The following is a 17,977-nucleotide window of genomic DNA, read 5'->3' on the forward strand; positions in this document are numbered from 1 at the left end:
ATTACATAGAATGTGGCTTTAGCTGTCCAGCCCCTAATGGACAGCCTGGTAGGAAAGCTTAGGCAGCATCTTACTGAGTCCTGTTGCATGGTGACTGTTTTGCAACATTTCAGCGTATTGCATATCCTGCAGTACATTCAGACCCCTGCTAGGAAGATGCAAAAGCATGTTGTAAGACACCACACTACAGTTCCTGATTTTATTCTGAAACATTGATAAGACAGAGTAAGAACTTTCATATTACTGTAATGAAAGAGCACCAGTTCTGAGGGAGTACACATAGAATTGCAAGAGTTAGTGGAATGGTCATTGTACACGTAACTGTATTTTATACTTCGATAACCTGGTAGGTGAGTCTGTTAGAGAAGAGACCTTTCCCTTCCCTTCCAACAGGATAGCCTTACAGTAGTTACATCCTACTGTGCTACATACTCAGCAGTGATAATTACATGCTTCTAGTTTTGTTGAAAAATAAAATTAAGTTGTAACAAATCCCTGATGCAAGATACTTTGAGCACCTGCAGGAAAATGTCCATGTAAACAGCAATACGTGATACAGTACACTTTAAATAACAGACAAGACAAGTCCTATACCTCTTTGACAATATACTGGACAGCTTTATGCCGAAGCTAATAAACACAATCAGAATCATAATGCACACTCTCTTGATTTAAGATGCTCAGAATTAAGCCACATAATTTGGGAAGAAAACTGTAAACATCATGCCTGCCTCACAACAGGTTGACAGTGTGTGATCTCAGCAAGAGCCAATACAGCAGGATTAGAATCTGTGCTAACCAGTTACACTCAACGTGTGACAACTGTCACTGGCTGTGAGGAGAGGGTAAAATACACTGGTACAGGAATACCTGACCAGCATGGATTGTGAAGATACTGTTTGTATCTATTTTTCAAGTATGTGAAGCACCTACTGTCATAAGATCATCAAAACCTTAATGTTTTGATCAGCTTATTGCTTCTACTTCATTTCTTCCTCGTGACAAAAGAGGGAAAGAAGATGGTGGGTAGGCACAAGCATGGAATCTCATTTCTTTCTCAGTCACTGATATTGGCCAAAAGCATGTAGCATTTAAGCAAGCTCCTCAGAAGAAAGCTGCAGCTTCTACAGCTGACTTCTGTTCATGGAACAAGTGCCTTGACATTTAACTTACTAAGTATTTTTCATTTGTAAGAGGAATAAGGAGAACATCCTCTAAGGTATTAACAGACTGAAGAGAAGGGAGTTAAAAACTGCTAAGTTGTAAACCTGTGCTCTTTGTACCTGATGTACACAATGTAGCTGGATGCAGTTTTTACAGGGAATGTGGTCTTTCAATTCCCTGCAATGGGACCTGTTCAAAGGGCTTGTCTCCTGCTAAAAGGTCAGGCAAAAAGACTAGTGACACAGAAATGACAGAGAGTTTAAATGTCACAGACTTCAAGAACCACCATTGTTGGCACGGGTTGGTTTGTTTTCTGTTGTTGTAATTTTTGTCTAGGGTTTTTTTGTGTGTTTTTCGTTTGTTTTAAAGTTCCTGACATGGGAATTTAAGGGAAAAAGAGATGCAGTGGTAGAGACACATTACCCTAAGTCAGCTCATCTGTAATGTTTGGGCCCTGTCCTGTACAACATAAAGTTTCTTCCCCAGTGCTGTGACTTGAGATGATATCTCCACTCTGTTAATCCTGAATATGGTCCAGTCACTAAACCAATGGAGCTCTTTTTTCCCCCACACAGAAAATACTCAGTACTTAACACCTGCAGTACACATCTTTCTGCACTTTAAGAAGGTAAAAGGCAGAATTAAAAAGCACAATTTGCTTAACTGTGCAGGATTAAAATCACCACTTAATGTAAAATAAGGGTATACTTCCCATTTGCCCTTCTGGATATAAAAGGACTATGAGAGAGCCAAATCTTGAGGCATCAGTAAAAGGTATACTGCAGCTGTTACTACTACAGTGCGACTGATGGAATAAAATTAACGCCCCAAAGAAATCTTCACAGATGAAAAAGCAATCTGACAAACCCAGCAAGAAATGGTGTACATTAAGTATAAAACTCATATACAAAAAGGGCTAACTTTTTTTTTAAAAAAGTTTGGACAGTTCCTTAAAATGACCTAGTTCATTGATTTGAGCCTACCACACACTCACTTTGGACTATAATAAAATACCTAGGGGAGATAAAATACTATTAAAATGCTTCAGTTGGAGAACCGAGGTACCAATCTTGATCACTGCATTAAAACTGCAGCTTGTATGCATAGCTGAGCAGAAACAGCTCTTACGTGCTGCTTCCCTCTTCTTCCCGTGTCACACCAGTGCTGAACTCCGGAATCTGGTCTGCGAAGGACTGCGTCATCCATTGTCCATTAGGAACTTCACCAAAGGATGCCCCCTCACAGTACTGTGGATTGCCTGCTGCTAAAACAAACAGAGTTAATAGTTTGTAAAATGCAGTTGATGGCACCGAACTACCTGTAAGTAATGGTTTACAGACAATGCCCCGGGCACTGCGCTTTACCAGATCCGTTTGAAGAGAAGTTGCACGGTTCACTTCCATATGGTGTGCGATCACAGTAAGCTCCTCCGTATGCTGCTTCGTAACCTGGATCGTATTTTTCTTCTTTGACGGCCATCTTTTTAGCATCCTCTGATGAAAGAAGAGACCTCAAGCATTAATATTCAGAAGAAAAATGCTCTTTGATCATTTTTCCCAGAGAACACTTGAAAACACAGCCAAACATTCTGCAAGGTAATCCCTGTTCCCCTTGGGTGGTTCTGACTGTATGAAAGAGTGAGTGGAATCTGTAATTGGACTCCAGGATATTTAAAGAAGATGGCACATATTCCCCCTCCCCTTACATTCATTTCTTTTTGCTCAGCAATCAGATAGTTGTCTCTCACACTACACTAGGTTTTAATACAGTATTAACAAAATAGCTACTATGCTGTTTTAATAAAGGATTAATGAAATAGGCACTATACCTTGTGCAAGTTGCAAGTCAAACGTGTACTGCACCTCCTGCACCTCTGTATTTGGTGCGATGCCTTTCAGCTGATCCCTTAGATCTTTCAGCTTTATGTAATAATGAACTTTATCTTGTGCACGAGGAAACTGAGCACATCTTGCACTGGATGATGGCATAACGTAGCAGAGCTTGAGACAGAAAGCAAGTAAAATAGCATTACTTGTCCCTGACCTATGAGTTAATATTTAGAGCACCAAAATTTAACAGTTAAGCTTACTGTCTTAACCCTTTGTACAAACTTCAGCTAATGCCACAGGTGGTTATGGAACATGATGAAACAAACCTTTCATTTTTCTTGGCCAGCTAGATGTCTTACCCTGAGTAGAGGGGCTGATTATCAGCTGCTGAAGCAGGAACAATTTTCACCAGTTATGTGCTGCAGGAGGAGAAGCAGTACCAGTGTGTGTTACAGCAAGTATAATTTAGAAGTGTATGCCAGAGAGTGCAGCGCACCCTGGATTTCCCTGAGCAAGCAGAGCTCTGAGCCAGAAAGTCCCCAAGAGAGTACATGACAGCATGTGTATGGGGGAGGCACCACAGATTAATTAGCCTGGGTTCCTGGCCAAGTGTGTCTGCATCATGCTTGCCAGGGTTAGTGTGGTTGAAGCCACATTACGTGTCTCAAATGCTGCCAACAGCCCTAACTTAAGACAAAGTTAGTTCAGGAGGAAGGAACTATATCCACTGTTTTTATCACCATGTAGTATTTATGAACAAGTGCTTGTAAAGCAGACCACTTCTCTTTCTCGCAAACATATCTACTCAGAAAGTCCTTAAGAGCTACTTAAGAAGCAAGCACTTTATCACCAATGGTTCTTCAGGCTCTTCACTTAACCTTTTGAGAAGGACAGCTTCAACTGAACCTGAATTTGCAGCACTAGTAATCTGGGATAGAAAGAAAACCAGAAACAAGCCAAACTTTTGAACTGGCAAGGTACCAAAGCTGTGGAATAAGCTACCTTCACATGCACTGAAATTGCCTTGCCTTAACCTGTTTATAAGGACAGGTTCAACAAACCTATTTGTGATGATACATAGCTGGTCTCTTGAGATATCTTCCAGCAGAGATTTCTATGAGTAATGCACTCTGCATCAAACTGGTTTAAGTGTCCAATTTAATTTCGAGCAGCAAATCAGTTTAAGAAGCTGAGTCTGATGGAAGTAATTGGGCACGCCCAGATCCAGTAATGCTCTAGCTGTAGCACATAACAGCACAAGGATGGACTTACTAGTCTTTCTCCCCCACTGTGGCACTACAGTCACACTTGGTATCAAAATTCAGCATACTGGGAATTGGACACACACAATCCCATGAAAGAATAAAATAGTTATCATAAAAGCATATATGTTTTATTTGTATTTCAGATAGTTCTCAGAGAATGCACTGAAGTACTAACCATATAGCACACCATTTCCCAAATAAAGTCTGCAAGCCTGAAGGAGCTGCATTTAGGATGTCTGAAAATTTGCACTATTCCGCTTTCTCTGTTTAAGTAAAAGCCTTTCACATCCCTTGCCCTTTGGACAAACTCTAACGTTATCTTAAGTGTGCAAGTCCTGAGACACAGTTTTGAAATGACCAAAAGGCAGTGCCCTGGTTTGTTTCTCAGCACCTATACTTACAGTTTCTGTATCTGGCACCTTGTGTGGCTGCAGTCCAAATTCCAAGTTCTTAACCTTTATTCCAAAAACTTCTTTACTAAAAATTTCATAAATACCTAAGATGAAAATAGGATAGGATAAGTGGCCAAAAAAGAAAAAAAGAGGCAGCTACAAGCAGAACAAACTGATTTAGAAGTGAAGGTTCTCACATTTTCCATTGAAAGCTGCTATACGAGGTTTATACTTCTGTAACTTCTGCATCAGAATGCGCCCTCCTTCCCGAAACTCTTTGCTAAAAGAGAAAGTACTCAAAATTATAATCACAACTATTAATTCCTGTAAGAAGCACCACCCTCTCCCTTGTTATCCTACCTGGAGAGGTCTTTGCTTCCAGGTGTTGTCCTTTCAACCATGTTTGTAAATCCAATCCCGTATTTATGTGGCAAGGTGTGGTCATCCATATGGTTCAGTTGTTCATTACTTAGACCAGACATGAACAGACACTTCCCTGTGAAGTAGGAAGATAAGCATTTATTTTCTTCTAAGGAAAAGATAACAAAACCAAAAACCCCTCAACCATCAGAGCACCAGAATGCTAAAGGAAGAATCTATGTTAACAGAACATCCATTGATTGGGAAGACTACCAGTGCAGAAAGGTTTAAAATTCCTTGCAAAATAGCCAAAAATACTACAAGAGGACAGAAAATCCCTAACAAATAACAGGAACTTTTTTTTCCACCATGATCCTGTGTATGGAAACCAGTCTGTCTTTCTAAATGCTTTAGATTCTGTGATTCACTTAAGCAAGGTATGAATGTGATCAGTATGGATTTTGTGGGAAAGAATGTGGCAAACACAATCTGTCAGCTTTCTTTTACAGCCTTACTGTTGCTTCTCCTTGCTCTGGGCCTCTGTGACAGAGCCAACTGACATCCTGCACTCATATTTAGTGTCTAAAAGTATAGTTTGGATGATGTGCACTGCCAATGTTTTAAGCACAAATTAACCAGGGCTAGATCCTAATGACTCAGGAAGGTCATGAACACATGGATTTGTCAGAGCATGCATATCTAGTCTGCTTTTTTGGTAGAGGAGGCTTGGCTGTTAGGCTGGCTGGTTTGCAAAACAGAGAAATACTCATGCCTGATTTACAAGTCTGGTGGACACCAGAAGCATTTTGGCTGGAGTATCACAGGGCTGCAAATTAGTTCCCTACTACCACAGCTGGAATGACTCCCAGCATGCAAACCAGAGCATTTCACAGATTCACAGAATGGGTTGGGTTGGAAGGGACCTTCAAGATCATCCGGTTCCAACCCCCTGCCATAAGCAAGGACACCTTCCCCTAGAGCAGGCTACTCAAGGCCTCATCCACCCTGGCCTTGAACACCTCCAAGGAGAGGGCAGCACAGCTCAGCACTTAGACAAAGGGGTTGGGGTCTCCATTTCAACAGAGCTCAGGTACAATCCTCCTTTATGAGACTGTACTGAAGACATGATACTTAAAATGGAAACATATCTGGGAAACACTATCTGCTTGGAGATTCAGGTATGCTAGATGCACATGCCTGCTGGAAAAGGCAGTAAGTTTTGCCTTTTCATCAGTTAGAAAGCTTGTGCAGAAGAGATGAATAAATGGAAACAGAAGAGAGCTTAGTGAAATGCATTTTGGGGAAAAATGTGTGTTGTATCAAAAATTGATGCTTATTGGCTTGCCCCTGATAACTCAGGTACTATAGATTATTTTTTTTTCACTCCTTATGCTGCATACTAATGGCCCAAGAAGTTACTTGGTAATGCTGTGTTTACATGACAATTCTAAACCTGCACTGAAAGTCACTGACTATTCTTCTTTTATTCCATTTTATGTATGGTATCTGACAGTTAGAGATTTAAATAAATCTTGGATGTTTCAAAGAAAAATCTTCTCTGCATCCAAAAAGTACAAAACCCAAACCCCTTAAATTAAAATGCCAGAAGCTCTAACAAAGTTCTGCAAATTCTATGAGAAGAAAGAAAACCAAAAACATACAAAAATGGTTTCCAGGTCCAGGGTAATGATGTCCTTTGTAAGCTGCCATCAAGCCAGGATTTATGCCAATCTACAAAGACACCAGACACTTCAATAATGACAACGTGGCTTGCTAGTCAGGAATTTAATCAAGTTACTGTCAATAAACAAAACTGTGTTAAATGGTACTGTCCATGATGATTTTTAAAAGCTGACAATTTTATAGCAAAGTCTCATTTAGATGTGCAAGGTCAGAAGAGCAGGTGACAGTGTTTTACAGCCACTGGTGTAACACTTCCAGTAAATAAAATATCAAGTAGCCACCTCTCATGACTGTGTGTTACACATAAGCCTTAGGTTTCTCAGAAATTAGAAACAGTTACTGTGATTTCTAAGAGAAAATGCAGAGCAGCACTACACACAGGAAACAGTTTGTGTATTTTATCTTGCAAAATCTTGCTCTGTAAGCAATATAGGTAAGCATGAAGGAATGCAAGACATAACCAGCGAGTGCAGACTATTCACTTCTCTACCTAATCTTGTGAGTTACTTACTATTACAATGTCCAGATCGAAGGTCAAAATATCAGGTAATGTCTTGGTGAGCAGTTCAGCTTCAGACACACCATTAAACCGATCCACTTTTCGTTTGACTTTAAAGGTGTCTGTGATCTTTTCTTGTTTGCCTTTTGACTTGGTGGACTTTTCTTTTTTAGCAGCAGGCTTTTTGGGTTGCTTTGGCTCAGTTGCTTTGGCTTTTCTTTTTCTTCCTCCCTTTTTAACTTCTGAAATGCACAGTAAATATCCTTTTTGTACATTTCTAATGTTGCAACGTGGATATACAACAGGACTAAGCTAAATCACAGTATCACACAGCATCACAGCCACACTAAGGTTGGAAGAGACCTCAAAGATCATTGAGTCCAACCTGTCACCACAGACCTCATGGCTAGACCATGGCACCAAGTGTCACGTCCAATCCCCTCTTGAACACCTCCAGGACCGGTGACTCCACCACCTCCCTGGGCAGCCCATTCCAATGACGAATGACTCTCTCAGTGAGGAACTTTCTCCCCACCTCGAGCCTAAACTTCCCCTGGTGCAGCTTGAGACTTGTGTCCCCTTGTTCTGGACACAGAAAGAACCTTCAAAACTCATTAATTTAAACAATTATCAGATGAATGTCAGTTTTTCTGAGTCAACACAGACCTAGCTTGGGTGCTGTCTTTGCACCACAGACAACTCACAGGCCAAAGAAAATAAGCTCATGACTAGTTACGTTGTTTACATGCTGTATGCAACAATCCTTTGGAAACAGTTTAGTTTCTCTTGCTGGATAAGCCAGAACGTCAAAGTTTGGTTCCAAGGAATGTGACAGTAAGTTCTAGAGTACTATTCACATTTCAGCTAGTTAATATGAGGGTTGATTTTTACAGATACCTAACATACTGAACAAACCACACAAGCATGTCAAAAGCAAGAAGTCTCATGGATTAGCTGCAGTGTAAAGTATCAGCTTGTCAGGAACACAAATTCATAGGCGGAACATTAGGTAAGCTATTTACATCTCATTGTTTACAGAGATACTGACCAGTGCATCGTATAGCATGGTAATGTATGAGAGCTTCAGGAGCTCTCAGTCTGAATGACTGACATCAAACATTAATTTTTATTTACAAAACATGAAGTAGTCACTGTTCACTCATTTTAAACTTCCTCATCTAAAGCTTATAGAGATCCAACCAGCATAGGTGCTGTTCATGACACGAGCACCCGTGATAGGGTGATTTGCTCTCTATTCTCGTTCATTATCAATGTCAAGTTGCAGAACACAACTTCAGAAGTATGAAAAGAGATTCAGCAGCAATCACCAAGCTGAGGTAATCCATTACTTTAAAACTCTCCCTCAGTTAAGAAATAAAAAAAGGTGGATATGAGGGCACCACCCTAAGTCTGCAAACATTTTTTTGAGCTTCTTTTGCTTGCACTGAGTTTTGCTACAAGAAGGACAAAGTCATGTGAAATTCCCACCACATTTTTGGAGCAGCTGCTTAAAAAGTAGCCAACAGTACTCAAGGTGTAGTGTAGTTACAATGAAGAAGAGACTAGAATGGCACAGGCTTGGGGAGGTGCATAGGCAGTTTTTCTTTCCTACTCCTTGAAGAATGAGGAGGTTTCTCATGTGACGGCAAAATGCCACAGATAGTCTGACTCCTCCAAGCTGGATGTATTTCACACGAAGCAGGATAATGTTCCAACTCTCATGTTGACCAGGTACCTACCAGCCAGACACTGTCATGAAACAGGAACAATTCCAGGGCAGCCTTTTAGATGATAACCCTACAACTTTTACTTTTTTTTATCGCAGTGGGTAGCTGGACTGCCTTTGAAGGCCTTACTCAGCTTTTTGATTCTTGTAAAAGTTAGGGAGCAGCTTCGTAACAGTCCGTAATAGCTGTCTAAAAACACTTGAAAGTGAAGTCAGATTGCCTGCTGTTGCAACTGTTTTTAAACCGGAGGTCTTCTTCCTAAGATTTTGTCTGGCCAAGCATTACAAGTAAAAACGAAAAACTGAAGCTTATCAAAGGACACTTAAACAAGCGGTGCCACTGCATGAGTTGGCTGATAGGTTACCTTGGTGCAGAGAGCTAAATATTAAATTATTTTTTGTAGAATCGGAATTTGTGCATGGCAGAAATCACTGCCTTTTTGATGTGTTAAAGAGCAAGCATAAGAGTAACAGAACAAGGGATCTCTTCTTAGCGTGGTTAATAGAAAGTACAAAATCTTTGTGGGAGGAGAGAAGGGCAACGTACAAATGCATAAAGTACAAAACTTGTGTCCCATACAAGACACTTTGCAGCATTGTTTGTATTTGTTTAAATAAGCCTCACTAACATCAAACAATCCTTAGTGTATACAACACAGTTCACTATCTGGGATTATTATAACACACTAAACCACCATCCGAGCAAAAATACTGACTAAACAGTATTACACTGTACTTCTGAAGACACAGAAAAATCTATGTGTTTTGAACTTCTAAAAAGAAAACTCATCCAGCATAGTATTAAACCCCATGAAATCAGCTAAACCCAACATGTTTATCTGTTGAAACAAAAATCTGTTTTTCCTTGAACAAGATAATTTTGTGACACTAAACAATGTGAAAACTATCACTTTTAAGTAACTTTCAATCATATGGTTACAAAATGTTATTTGAAGAATACAATTCATCAACATCAAGAAAAAAAAATCCAATGCATCCTAAGAAGCAGTTTAAGATCAATAATCTTTGTTCCCCCAATCAATTACTAACGTTTTAACTCAAGTAGCACAATCCGATCAAACTACCTTTCGGAGGCTCCTGAGCAATGTTCGGCTCTGGAACGCCCTCTAGAGTCGGCTGCTCTGTCATGATTTCCATGTTCGGCGCTGCAGTCATCATCTGATGGAACGGAAACGTGTAAAACGCTTGAGCTTGCTGAAGATACGCGTAGTATCTTGGAGGGGGAAAAAAAAAAGAAACACAATTTATCAACAATTTAGAAATCCAGCCATGTTTCAAGTAGACTGTGCACATCAAATGCTATCAAGGCTGGCATATACTGCCCTTACATTATCCAAATGATTCTGTTACAAGGCTGTAATTTACCCAAACCCACTAAGCAGTCTGACTGCTCAGCTAGTATCAGGGGATGTTAAATCCAATATTAACAGTACAGCTCTCTCATGATTACCATACTGTGGAAGAAACACAACGTTTTGAAGTCAAGTGTAGAGATTTTCCCCCTTTCCCCCTCCCCCCCTGTAAAAACACTCCTTAGCACCCATTACCAAGGCAAAATGTCTAAGAAACATACTGACAACATACAACAGAAGCAAGTTAAAACTATTTTGACTTTAAGTTTCCCAAGTTTTAGAGCAATTGGTATAACATTCAGAAAATCTATCTGATAAGATATACAATTGATGAATCATTCTGGCTCACACAGCACTATGAATACACACAGCATTAGATACTATACAGATTACTAACCAGCTTTAACAAATTGCACAGCAGATGGTGTCCAGTTATTGCACACTGGATCCCAGCACAAATGTTACACTTTGCATGGAAGTGTTCACATACAGATTCAGTCTCCTTTCATGCACAAAGATTTTTCCATATACAGCTCTTTTGCTTCGCAGATTTATTAGTCACACACAGCCCTCACACCCCAATATAAACTCCTGCTTCATGCTGTCATTCCCTTCTACCTACACAGCTGCCTTCTTGTCCATAAATTCCACTGTGATAAAAATACATGGAAAAGATTTTGTGAACAGTACATTTTCAGGAAATATTTTATTATGTCAAATGTATTCATAGAAAGACCAAATAGTTTTTGGGTACATGGAAGTGTGGCCAAAACTGGCTACATGGCCGAGAAGGCAAATAGCATCCCAGCACAGCCACATGTTCAGTTCTGGGCCCCTCACTACAAGAAAGACATTGAGGTGCTTGAGCGTGTCTGAAGAACACCAACCAAGTTGGTGAAGGGTCTAGAGAACAAGTCCTGTGTGGAGTAGTTGAGGGGACTGGGATTTTGAAGTCTGGAGAAAAGGAGGCTGAGGGGAGACCTTACCACTCTCTACAACCACTTGAAAGGAGATTGCAACAAGGCGGGTGTTGGTCTCTTCTCCCAAGTAAAAAGTGGCAGGACAAGAGGAACTGGCCTCAAGTTGCACTAGGGGAAGTTTATATTGGATATTAGGAAGAACTTCAATGAATGAGTTGTTGAACATTGGAACAAGTTGCCTGAAGAAGCAGTTGAGTCGCCATCCCTGGAGGTTATTTAAAGGATGTGTAGATAGGATGCTAAGGGACATGGTTAAGTGGTGGACTTAGCAATGCTAGGTTAATGGTTGGACTTGATGATCTTAAAGTTTTTTTTCCAACCTAAATTATTCTATGATTCTATTAATTTCAAAAGAAAGGACCACTCTGTATCACACAATGGGTATTTAATAATCCCACTGCAAGTCAGATTTCTGTCAGACCAGCCTGCAGTCTTGTGATCAGGCCACTGATTTTGAACCAAATACCTGCCTCAAATCAAGATTAGATCTGAACATGGTTCTGGCAGATTCCTGGAGAAATTGCCCAACAAAGTCACTAGAGATTTTCAAAGTACAGTAAATACCTCAACCTCCCCTTTCAGAAGAGTTCCATTTTACATAAAATACTTGTGCTATTAATGAACCAAACAAAACTGATCTTCAGATTTGTATTGGGAAACATAACTGAGACATGTAGAACCCAGTTTGTAATGTAATAAATGTTTAATTATACAGAGTAGAGAGAGTAAGAGAGATATGAAATTACTAATCCAAGATCAGATGTCTTCTTGTAATACATTCCTTCTTATTTTATGCATATATGAATTCTCCTTTACATAGAGGAAATAAAATCCTCTTTAAATAGAGGAAAAATTGCACTGTCTCATGGACAAGTCCTCTAACCAGATGGTAATGAGATGAGAAAGTCTTTATGGCTATCTCCAACCCTCACATACATTTTTTAGGTAACTTCTCTTGTGTTGGTTCAGAAACACAATTGTTTGCTAGTGATGTATGTATTACAGAACAGTTAAATAACTATGTTCAGTTCTGTGAGGTCAAGGCAGTGATTTAAACTCTGTTTTCAGTTCATGCTAAAAATTAAACAAAAGAAGAATAAAAAGGGAAGACAAAAAGATATGCCCTCTGTAATAAGTATTAACCAATTTACAAATCCACCTCTACACACAGAGGTCTCTACCCCAAGCATGTGTATGCTTGTATTATAAAACACAGCGAGTCTCGTCTTCACCACAGCCCCCACAAACCCAGACGCCCCTTCATACCGTGGCTGCCTTCCTCCACACTGTGCACTGCACAGCGGTCTCCACACACAGAGGGCCACCTCAACAGCACAACGCCTCCTCAAAACCTCAAAGCCAGGCACACAAGCAGCGCTTACCCCGGCCCAGGCCATCCACAAACGTTCTCCCCAAGAGCACGCAACAACTTTGCTTCCTTCTCCCACTCCCTAATAAACACATGCACCCCCTTCCCAGAGGTCCCCACCGCACATCACTCTCGCTTTACCCACACCAGCGCCCGCAGATCCCCGTCGCACGACCACCAACCCCCGCAAATTTCCCGCAGAGCTCCCGCTCCAGGCACCTCCCTCGGCGCTCACTCGGGCTACACAAACCCGGCATCGCACCCCAACGCCTCCATCCGCACCCACTGCACTCCGCTCCTCTCCTTCAGCGGGGCGGAGGGCCGCCCCATGGCTCGGGGCCCATCTCACCGCGCCCCCTCCCACATCCGACCCGGGAGCACCTCCCCTCTATCCCGCTTTGTGCCCAGGGTTAGCTTAGGGATGGGGGAGGAAGCGTGGGGGGCCGCCACAGCCCGGAGTCGGCTCCCCTCGGCCTTCTCCTCCCGGAGACGGCAAGGGCGATTCCAAATAGGAGGCCTAAATGAGACTCCGAGCTCCCATTGGTACCTGCCCAACTCCTCGGCCTCCATGCCGGGCGCGGAGCCTTCCGGCGCCGATGGGACTATTGTCGCCGGTCGCCCCCCGCGCCCCCTCCCCCCGCGCCTCTGCGCCCCACCGACCTGCCGGGCAGCACCGCGTCACGTGAGCGGCGCCAACCAGTGGGAGCGCGCAGCCGGCCGGGGGGCGGGGCGTAGGGAGGGGGCGTCTCGCGGCCTGCCCAGCTGTGCCGGGCCGGGGGAAGCCGCCAGGGCGGTGAGAGGCGGTGGGGATGCTCGGCTGTGGTGTGTCTTCTGCCACGCGGTCAGCCCCACTGTGGCTTGAAGTTTTCAAGGTCTAGGCCACTATTTGTACCGTGTCACCCGTAGCGGAGTACTCCGCGGGGCTGGGCCTCGGCGCCCTCGCCGCCGTGCTGCGGCCGCACTGCAGGCGGAGGCAGTGACGCACGTCCGGCGCGTTAACTGTATTGGGGGGGAGGGGGAGTGGGCGCTGGGCCGTGGTCGGTTCCCGGTTTTCTCGTCTCCGAGTTTCCTCATGAGGTTCTCTGTGTGAGGAGGGGTAGGGGACACTGTGGTCCCAGCCCTCTTCGCACCATGCCTGCCGGCGTCCCTTGGCCCACCTACTTGAAGACGCTGGCGGCCAGCATGCTGGCTATGTTTGCCGGCGCTGAGGTCGTGCACAGGTACTACAGGCCTGACCTTGTAAGTGCTGGGGCGGTTTCGGTCTCTGGTTGCGTTACGGGGCTTGGCAGCGTGTCTGGGGGATGGAGGGTGTTTTGTTGTAAAGCTCTTGTGAAGTCTCTTGGTCAGACTGCAAACATCATCAGCCTTTATAAAGGAACGACCAGGTAGCCAGGTCTTCTTTGGAGAGCTGTCTTCAAACTGGCGACGTGGTACTGAAAATAAGAAAGCTTTGCAAACTTCTTCAGAAAGGTTTTCTACTGTGAAAAGTTGGCTTATGAACAAAGCATGCATAGATGGTGAGAAAGGGCAATAGGAGATTTAAACAGACTTCTTTTTTTCTCTCCAGTAATGGCAGTGACGATGACTGTTAGAAACGACAGAGAGTCAGGGCTACCAAAATTAGTCAGAGAACCAGTCTCAAATTAGACCATCCTCCGGGGATGGTAATGGTTGATTTTGTCTCTTGGAGACCAGCTGATTTGCAGGCTTCGTTATGCCCTCCTGCACTCGTTTACTTACAGGTTTTAAAAACATCGTGCCAATTACAATCAGGAATAAGTTAAAGAAATCACCATGCTTAAGCTATCATGTAAAAATTTAAGCAATAAGGCTTAAGTTGTTGATACATAATGTGTGTTAATCTGCTTCATTACAGGCAAATAGGCCTGTTTATTCACAATGACAGAACAATCTGCATCTCTTTAAACTAGCATGACTTTTTCAGGAGGTATGTTGTTTAAAATGTCACATCATCTGGTGTGGTCTTTAAATTCCACCTCCAGTTTCAGCACTTCATGTCTAAATCAGAAAGGTAGGAGCAGCAATTTTACTGTCTGTCACTAAGGGAAGGAATGTGTGGAGACTTCAGCTGGTGCTTTAAAGCAGTACTAGACATCTTAACCAAACTTACTTTCCTAAATGGCATAAAAGTTCTGTGCCTTTAAACTGTATGTTTTTTCCTTTTGCCACCTTTTTTTTTTTTTCAGATTATATTTTGCTACTCTGAAATAAGGCAAGATGAACATACTGCCTTTTTGTAGGGTATTTTGTGTGTAAGAATTATAGCCCCCTCAAAAAGGAATGGAGTATAATCACAATTTAGCTGTAATACTGTCTCTTACAGAGTATGCTAATTTCAGTGTTTTGTGAGTTTAGTTTTTCTTCTGTGACAACACCAATGCCTTTCTCTATTTTTAACAGAGTATACCTGAAATACCTCCTAAGCCTGGAGAGCTGAAAACGGAACTGTTGGGTCTAAAAGCACGATCAGACGAAGTTCAGACTTCGCAACAGTGACCAGAATTTACTTACATTGTGAGAAGTGGAACTGGTAAAATATTTGCTCAACTGCTTCAGCTGCAGAAATCCAGATGTGAATTACTGTACTCCCTTAGTACTTTTTTTTGTGCTTAAAGTAAACATACAATGAATGCTGTTAAGCCCATTTGGTTATGTGCCAAAATTTAACATTTCTTTATCCTAATTGCATCCTTCAGAAGAATAGATGCAAACTCCCATTGGCAAGTTTGATGAATGATAGTAGTGGGTGATTCATAAAGAGTGGCACAGAGGCACCCATTTGCCATCCTGACATGCAAGCTACAGAGGTGTGCATCTTACTGGGGGCTCACATCAGGGTAATAACAGAAAGGTTGCCTGACCTTGTACGCTCCACTGACTATTATCTACTGCTGCTGCTGTTTCATGTGGGCAGCAAAGACACAGTGAACAACCTAAAGAACATTAAGGAGGACTACAAGGCACTATGAGTGGCAGTGAGGGATGCAGGAGCACAGATAGTCCTCTCATCAATTCTGGTTAAAGGGGAGGGGTTTGAAAGGGCTGACAGAATAGGGGAAAATCAATAAATGATTGAGGGAATGGTGTCATGGGCAGGACCTTGGCTATCTAAGCCACAAAACTCAGAGATCTGTTCATCAGGGGGCTGACGGGATTCATCTTTCAGAGAAGGGGAAGAACATCTTTGGACACAAGCTTTCCAGTCTAGTGAGAAGAGCTTTAAACTAGAATTGCTGGGGGAATGGAGTGATCATCCCACATCAAAGCCAATGACAGTGATAAGCACCCTGGGCCTGACATTGGACAGCAGGCTGTGAAGAGAGCACCTGGAGAGCAGGATAAGGGTATTCCAGTCACTAAACTGGTTTCAATGGAGCTCTTACTCAAAATGCCTCTACACCAATGCACAGAGCATGGGGAACAAGCAAAAGGGTACAGACAGTGCATGCCTGCAGGGCTGTGATGTCATTGGGATTACTGAAAGGGTGGGATGGCTCCCATGAGGAGGTTGGAGTAGATGTGTATAAGCTCTTTAGGAAAGACAGGCAGGGTGGGGTGTGGCCCTCTGCATCAAAGACTATCTGGAGTCCATGGAGCTCCACCTAGGGATAGAAGTGACAGTTCATCAGTGCAGATTAAGGGAAGGTGATATAGAGTGGGTGTCTGCTACAAAGTTTCCTGGAATGTGTGGACAAAAATTTCCTCAAGGTGGTAAAGGTATGAACAAGAAAAGGTGATAGGCTGGATCTCGTCCTCACCAACAAGGAGTGGCTGTTGACTAATATGAAATTGAAGGGCAGCCTTGGCTGTAGTGACCATGAAAAGAGATCCTCAAGAGAAAAACAGTGCAAAGCAAGCTCACTACTTTGGATTTCAAGACAGTGGATTTAATCTTCAAGAGTCTGCTTGACAGAGTGCCATGGGATAGAGCTCCAGAGGGAAGAGGGGCCCAAGAAAACTAGTCAATATTCAAGGACTAGGTCAGAAACCCACAATCCAACAGCTGATCCATTGAGGAAACAAAAAAGCTTCTTAATTCCTACTGGCAAAATCTCTGGAGCTCTTGTAACAGGCAAAAGGATCCAGAAAAGACCATTGAAAGTGCTACTTTTACATCTCTTCCAGCTCTGACACTTTGTGTATTTACAGCAGGTGGAATTGGTTTGTAGTTTCTCTCCACATGTGTATGTCTCTGGTATTGCAATTTTGCAACTACTGTCTGATCTAGAAAAGCAGCCAAGGATGAGATCCTCTCCTGCTCCTAACATGCCTGTTGCACATAGTCTCAGCTAAGGAAGATGAAGCAGCACAAAGCACAAATTTAAAGTGTGCTTTTTATTATTTGCAAATTAGAAATATGTTCCTAAACCAAATCAAGGCATTGACAACTTCAGCTAAGTAACAGAGCAAAGGTTGTTCATGTCCACAAGTAATTAAACAAATTTAGAGTACTGTAGCAAGTAACCCTGTGATTCCAATACTGCACTTTGGTGTGTTAGCTGCAGAAGCAATCGTGCAGTAAGACTGAGCCATGCTTGCTACTGAGGCTGATTTAGAGATCTAGAGGGGTGCATATTGGTGATAGATTCTGAAATGTAGCACTAGAAGTGGTATTTTAGGAACATTATCAACAGCTGATTGCTATAAAGCACTAGAAGTTGCACTGCTAAGATGACCATGCCATAAGAAGAAACAGTGCACCTGCCCTATTCAATCACAAACCAAGGACTGCTTCTACAGCTGAGAGTGTTAGCTGCTGAGCTATACTCAAGGGTCAGATCCCTCAAAAGGCTCTTAGAGTGCATCCAAGATACTTCCAGAATGACCAAAGCCCCTGAAGTCCTTCAAAAAGCCAAAACCGAGCTCCCCTTCCTTGAAGTGTCAAACAGCATGCTTCAGTAAAGCAAACCTCTGTATAAGCCCTGACACAGTGCACAGATTAAGGCATTTCTATTTATTGTATGGAAACAGTATTTGGGCAATATGGAACCCAAGTGTAAGTAAGTAGAAAGTGAGTTCAAGTGTTTTAGCATCCTCACCCCGTTAGAAAACGTACTTTGCTTCAATCACAGAATCTCAAACTTCACAAATAAGTTAAGAACCACTCTTCTGTGAAGAGTCATTATTTTCATGTACTACTTCTAAAGAAAAAAGTAAGTTCGCCTAAACACTTTGAAATACCTTTACAGGGATGGTAGAAAGTCAAGGCACTAGTAAGAAAATAACAAACACAACACAAAGCTGATGAGGAGAAAGTGGTATCTCCTCTTCAACCTGTCTCCATTGCAAGGTACTCAGCTTAATTTAACTCAAGTA

At 42.4% G+C, this 17,977-nt stretch overlaps 2 protein-coding genes across 2 annotated transcripts; one reads left to right on the plus strand and one right to left on the minus strand.

Moving 5' to 3' along the window:
- Positions 1-198: 198 nt before the first annotated feature.
- On the minus strand, positions 199-13,301 carry TDG (thymine DNA glycosylase). Its single transcript, XM_054167906.1, has 10 exons — positions 13,188-13,301; positions 10,004-10,152; positions 7,205-7,434; positions 6,672-6,741; positions 5,011-5,146; positions 4,848-4,930; positions 4,660-4,754; positions 2,993-3,164; positions 2,529-2,657; positions 199-2,428 (listed from the first exon to the last, which is right to left on the minus strand). Exons 1-10 carry the CDS (start codon positions 13,208-13,210, stop codon positions 2,289-2,291), a joined length of 1,227 nt encoding a protein of 408 aa, XP_054023881.1. The 5' UTR covers positions 13,211-13,301; the 3' UTR covers positions 199-2,288.
- Positions 13,302-13,666: 365 nt separating this feature from the next.
- Positions 13,667-15,300, plus strand: CUNH12orf73 (chromosome unknown C12orf73 homolog). Its single transcript, XM_009908360.2, has 2 exons — positions 13,667-13,879; positions 15,062-15,300. The coding sequence occupies exons 1-2, from the start codon at positions 13,772-13,774 to the stop codon at positions 15,155-15,157; spliced, it is 204 nt and encodes a 67-aa protein (XP_009906662.1). The 5' UTR covers positions 13,667-13,771; the 3' UTR covers positions 15,158-15,300.
- Positions 15,301-17,977: the final 2,677 nt, after the last annotated feature.

Source organism: Dryobates pubescens, chromosome 15 (assembly GCF_014839835.1).
Source record: "Dryobates pubescens isolate bDryPub1 chromosome 15, bDryPub1.pri, whole genome shotgun sequence".
NCBI lineage: Eukaryota > Metazoa > Chordata > Aves > Piciformes > Picidae > Dryobates > Dryobates pubescens.

Bases quoted from the DNA above. Each gene is read 5' to 3' on its own strand.
- TDG (XM_054167906.1), bottom strand. From the start codon at position 13,210: ATGGAGGCCGAGGAGTTGGGCAG. The intron at 7,435-10,003 runs GTAGTTTGATCG...TGTGCATTTCAG, and splicing joins TGCTCAGGAGCCTCCGAAAG to AAGTTAAAAAGGGAGGAAGA. The intron at 4,755-4,847 runs GTGAGAACCTTC...TTTTCATCTTAG, and splicing joins AGCAGCTTTCAATGGAAAAT to GTATTTATGAAATTTTTAGT.
- CUNH12orf73 (XM_009908360.2), top strand. From the start codon at position 13,772: ATGCCTGCCGGCGTCCCTTGGCCCACCTACTTGAAGACGCTGGCGGCC. The intron at 13,880-15,061 runs GTAAGTGCTGGG...TATTTTTAACAG, and splicing joins GGTACTACAGGCCTGACCTT to AGTATACCTGAAATACCTCC.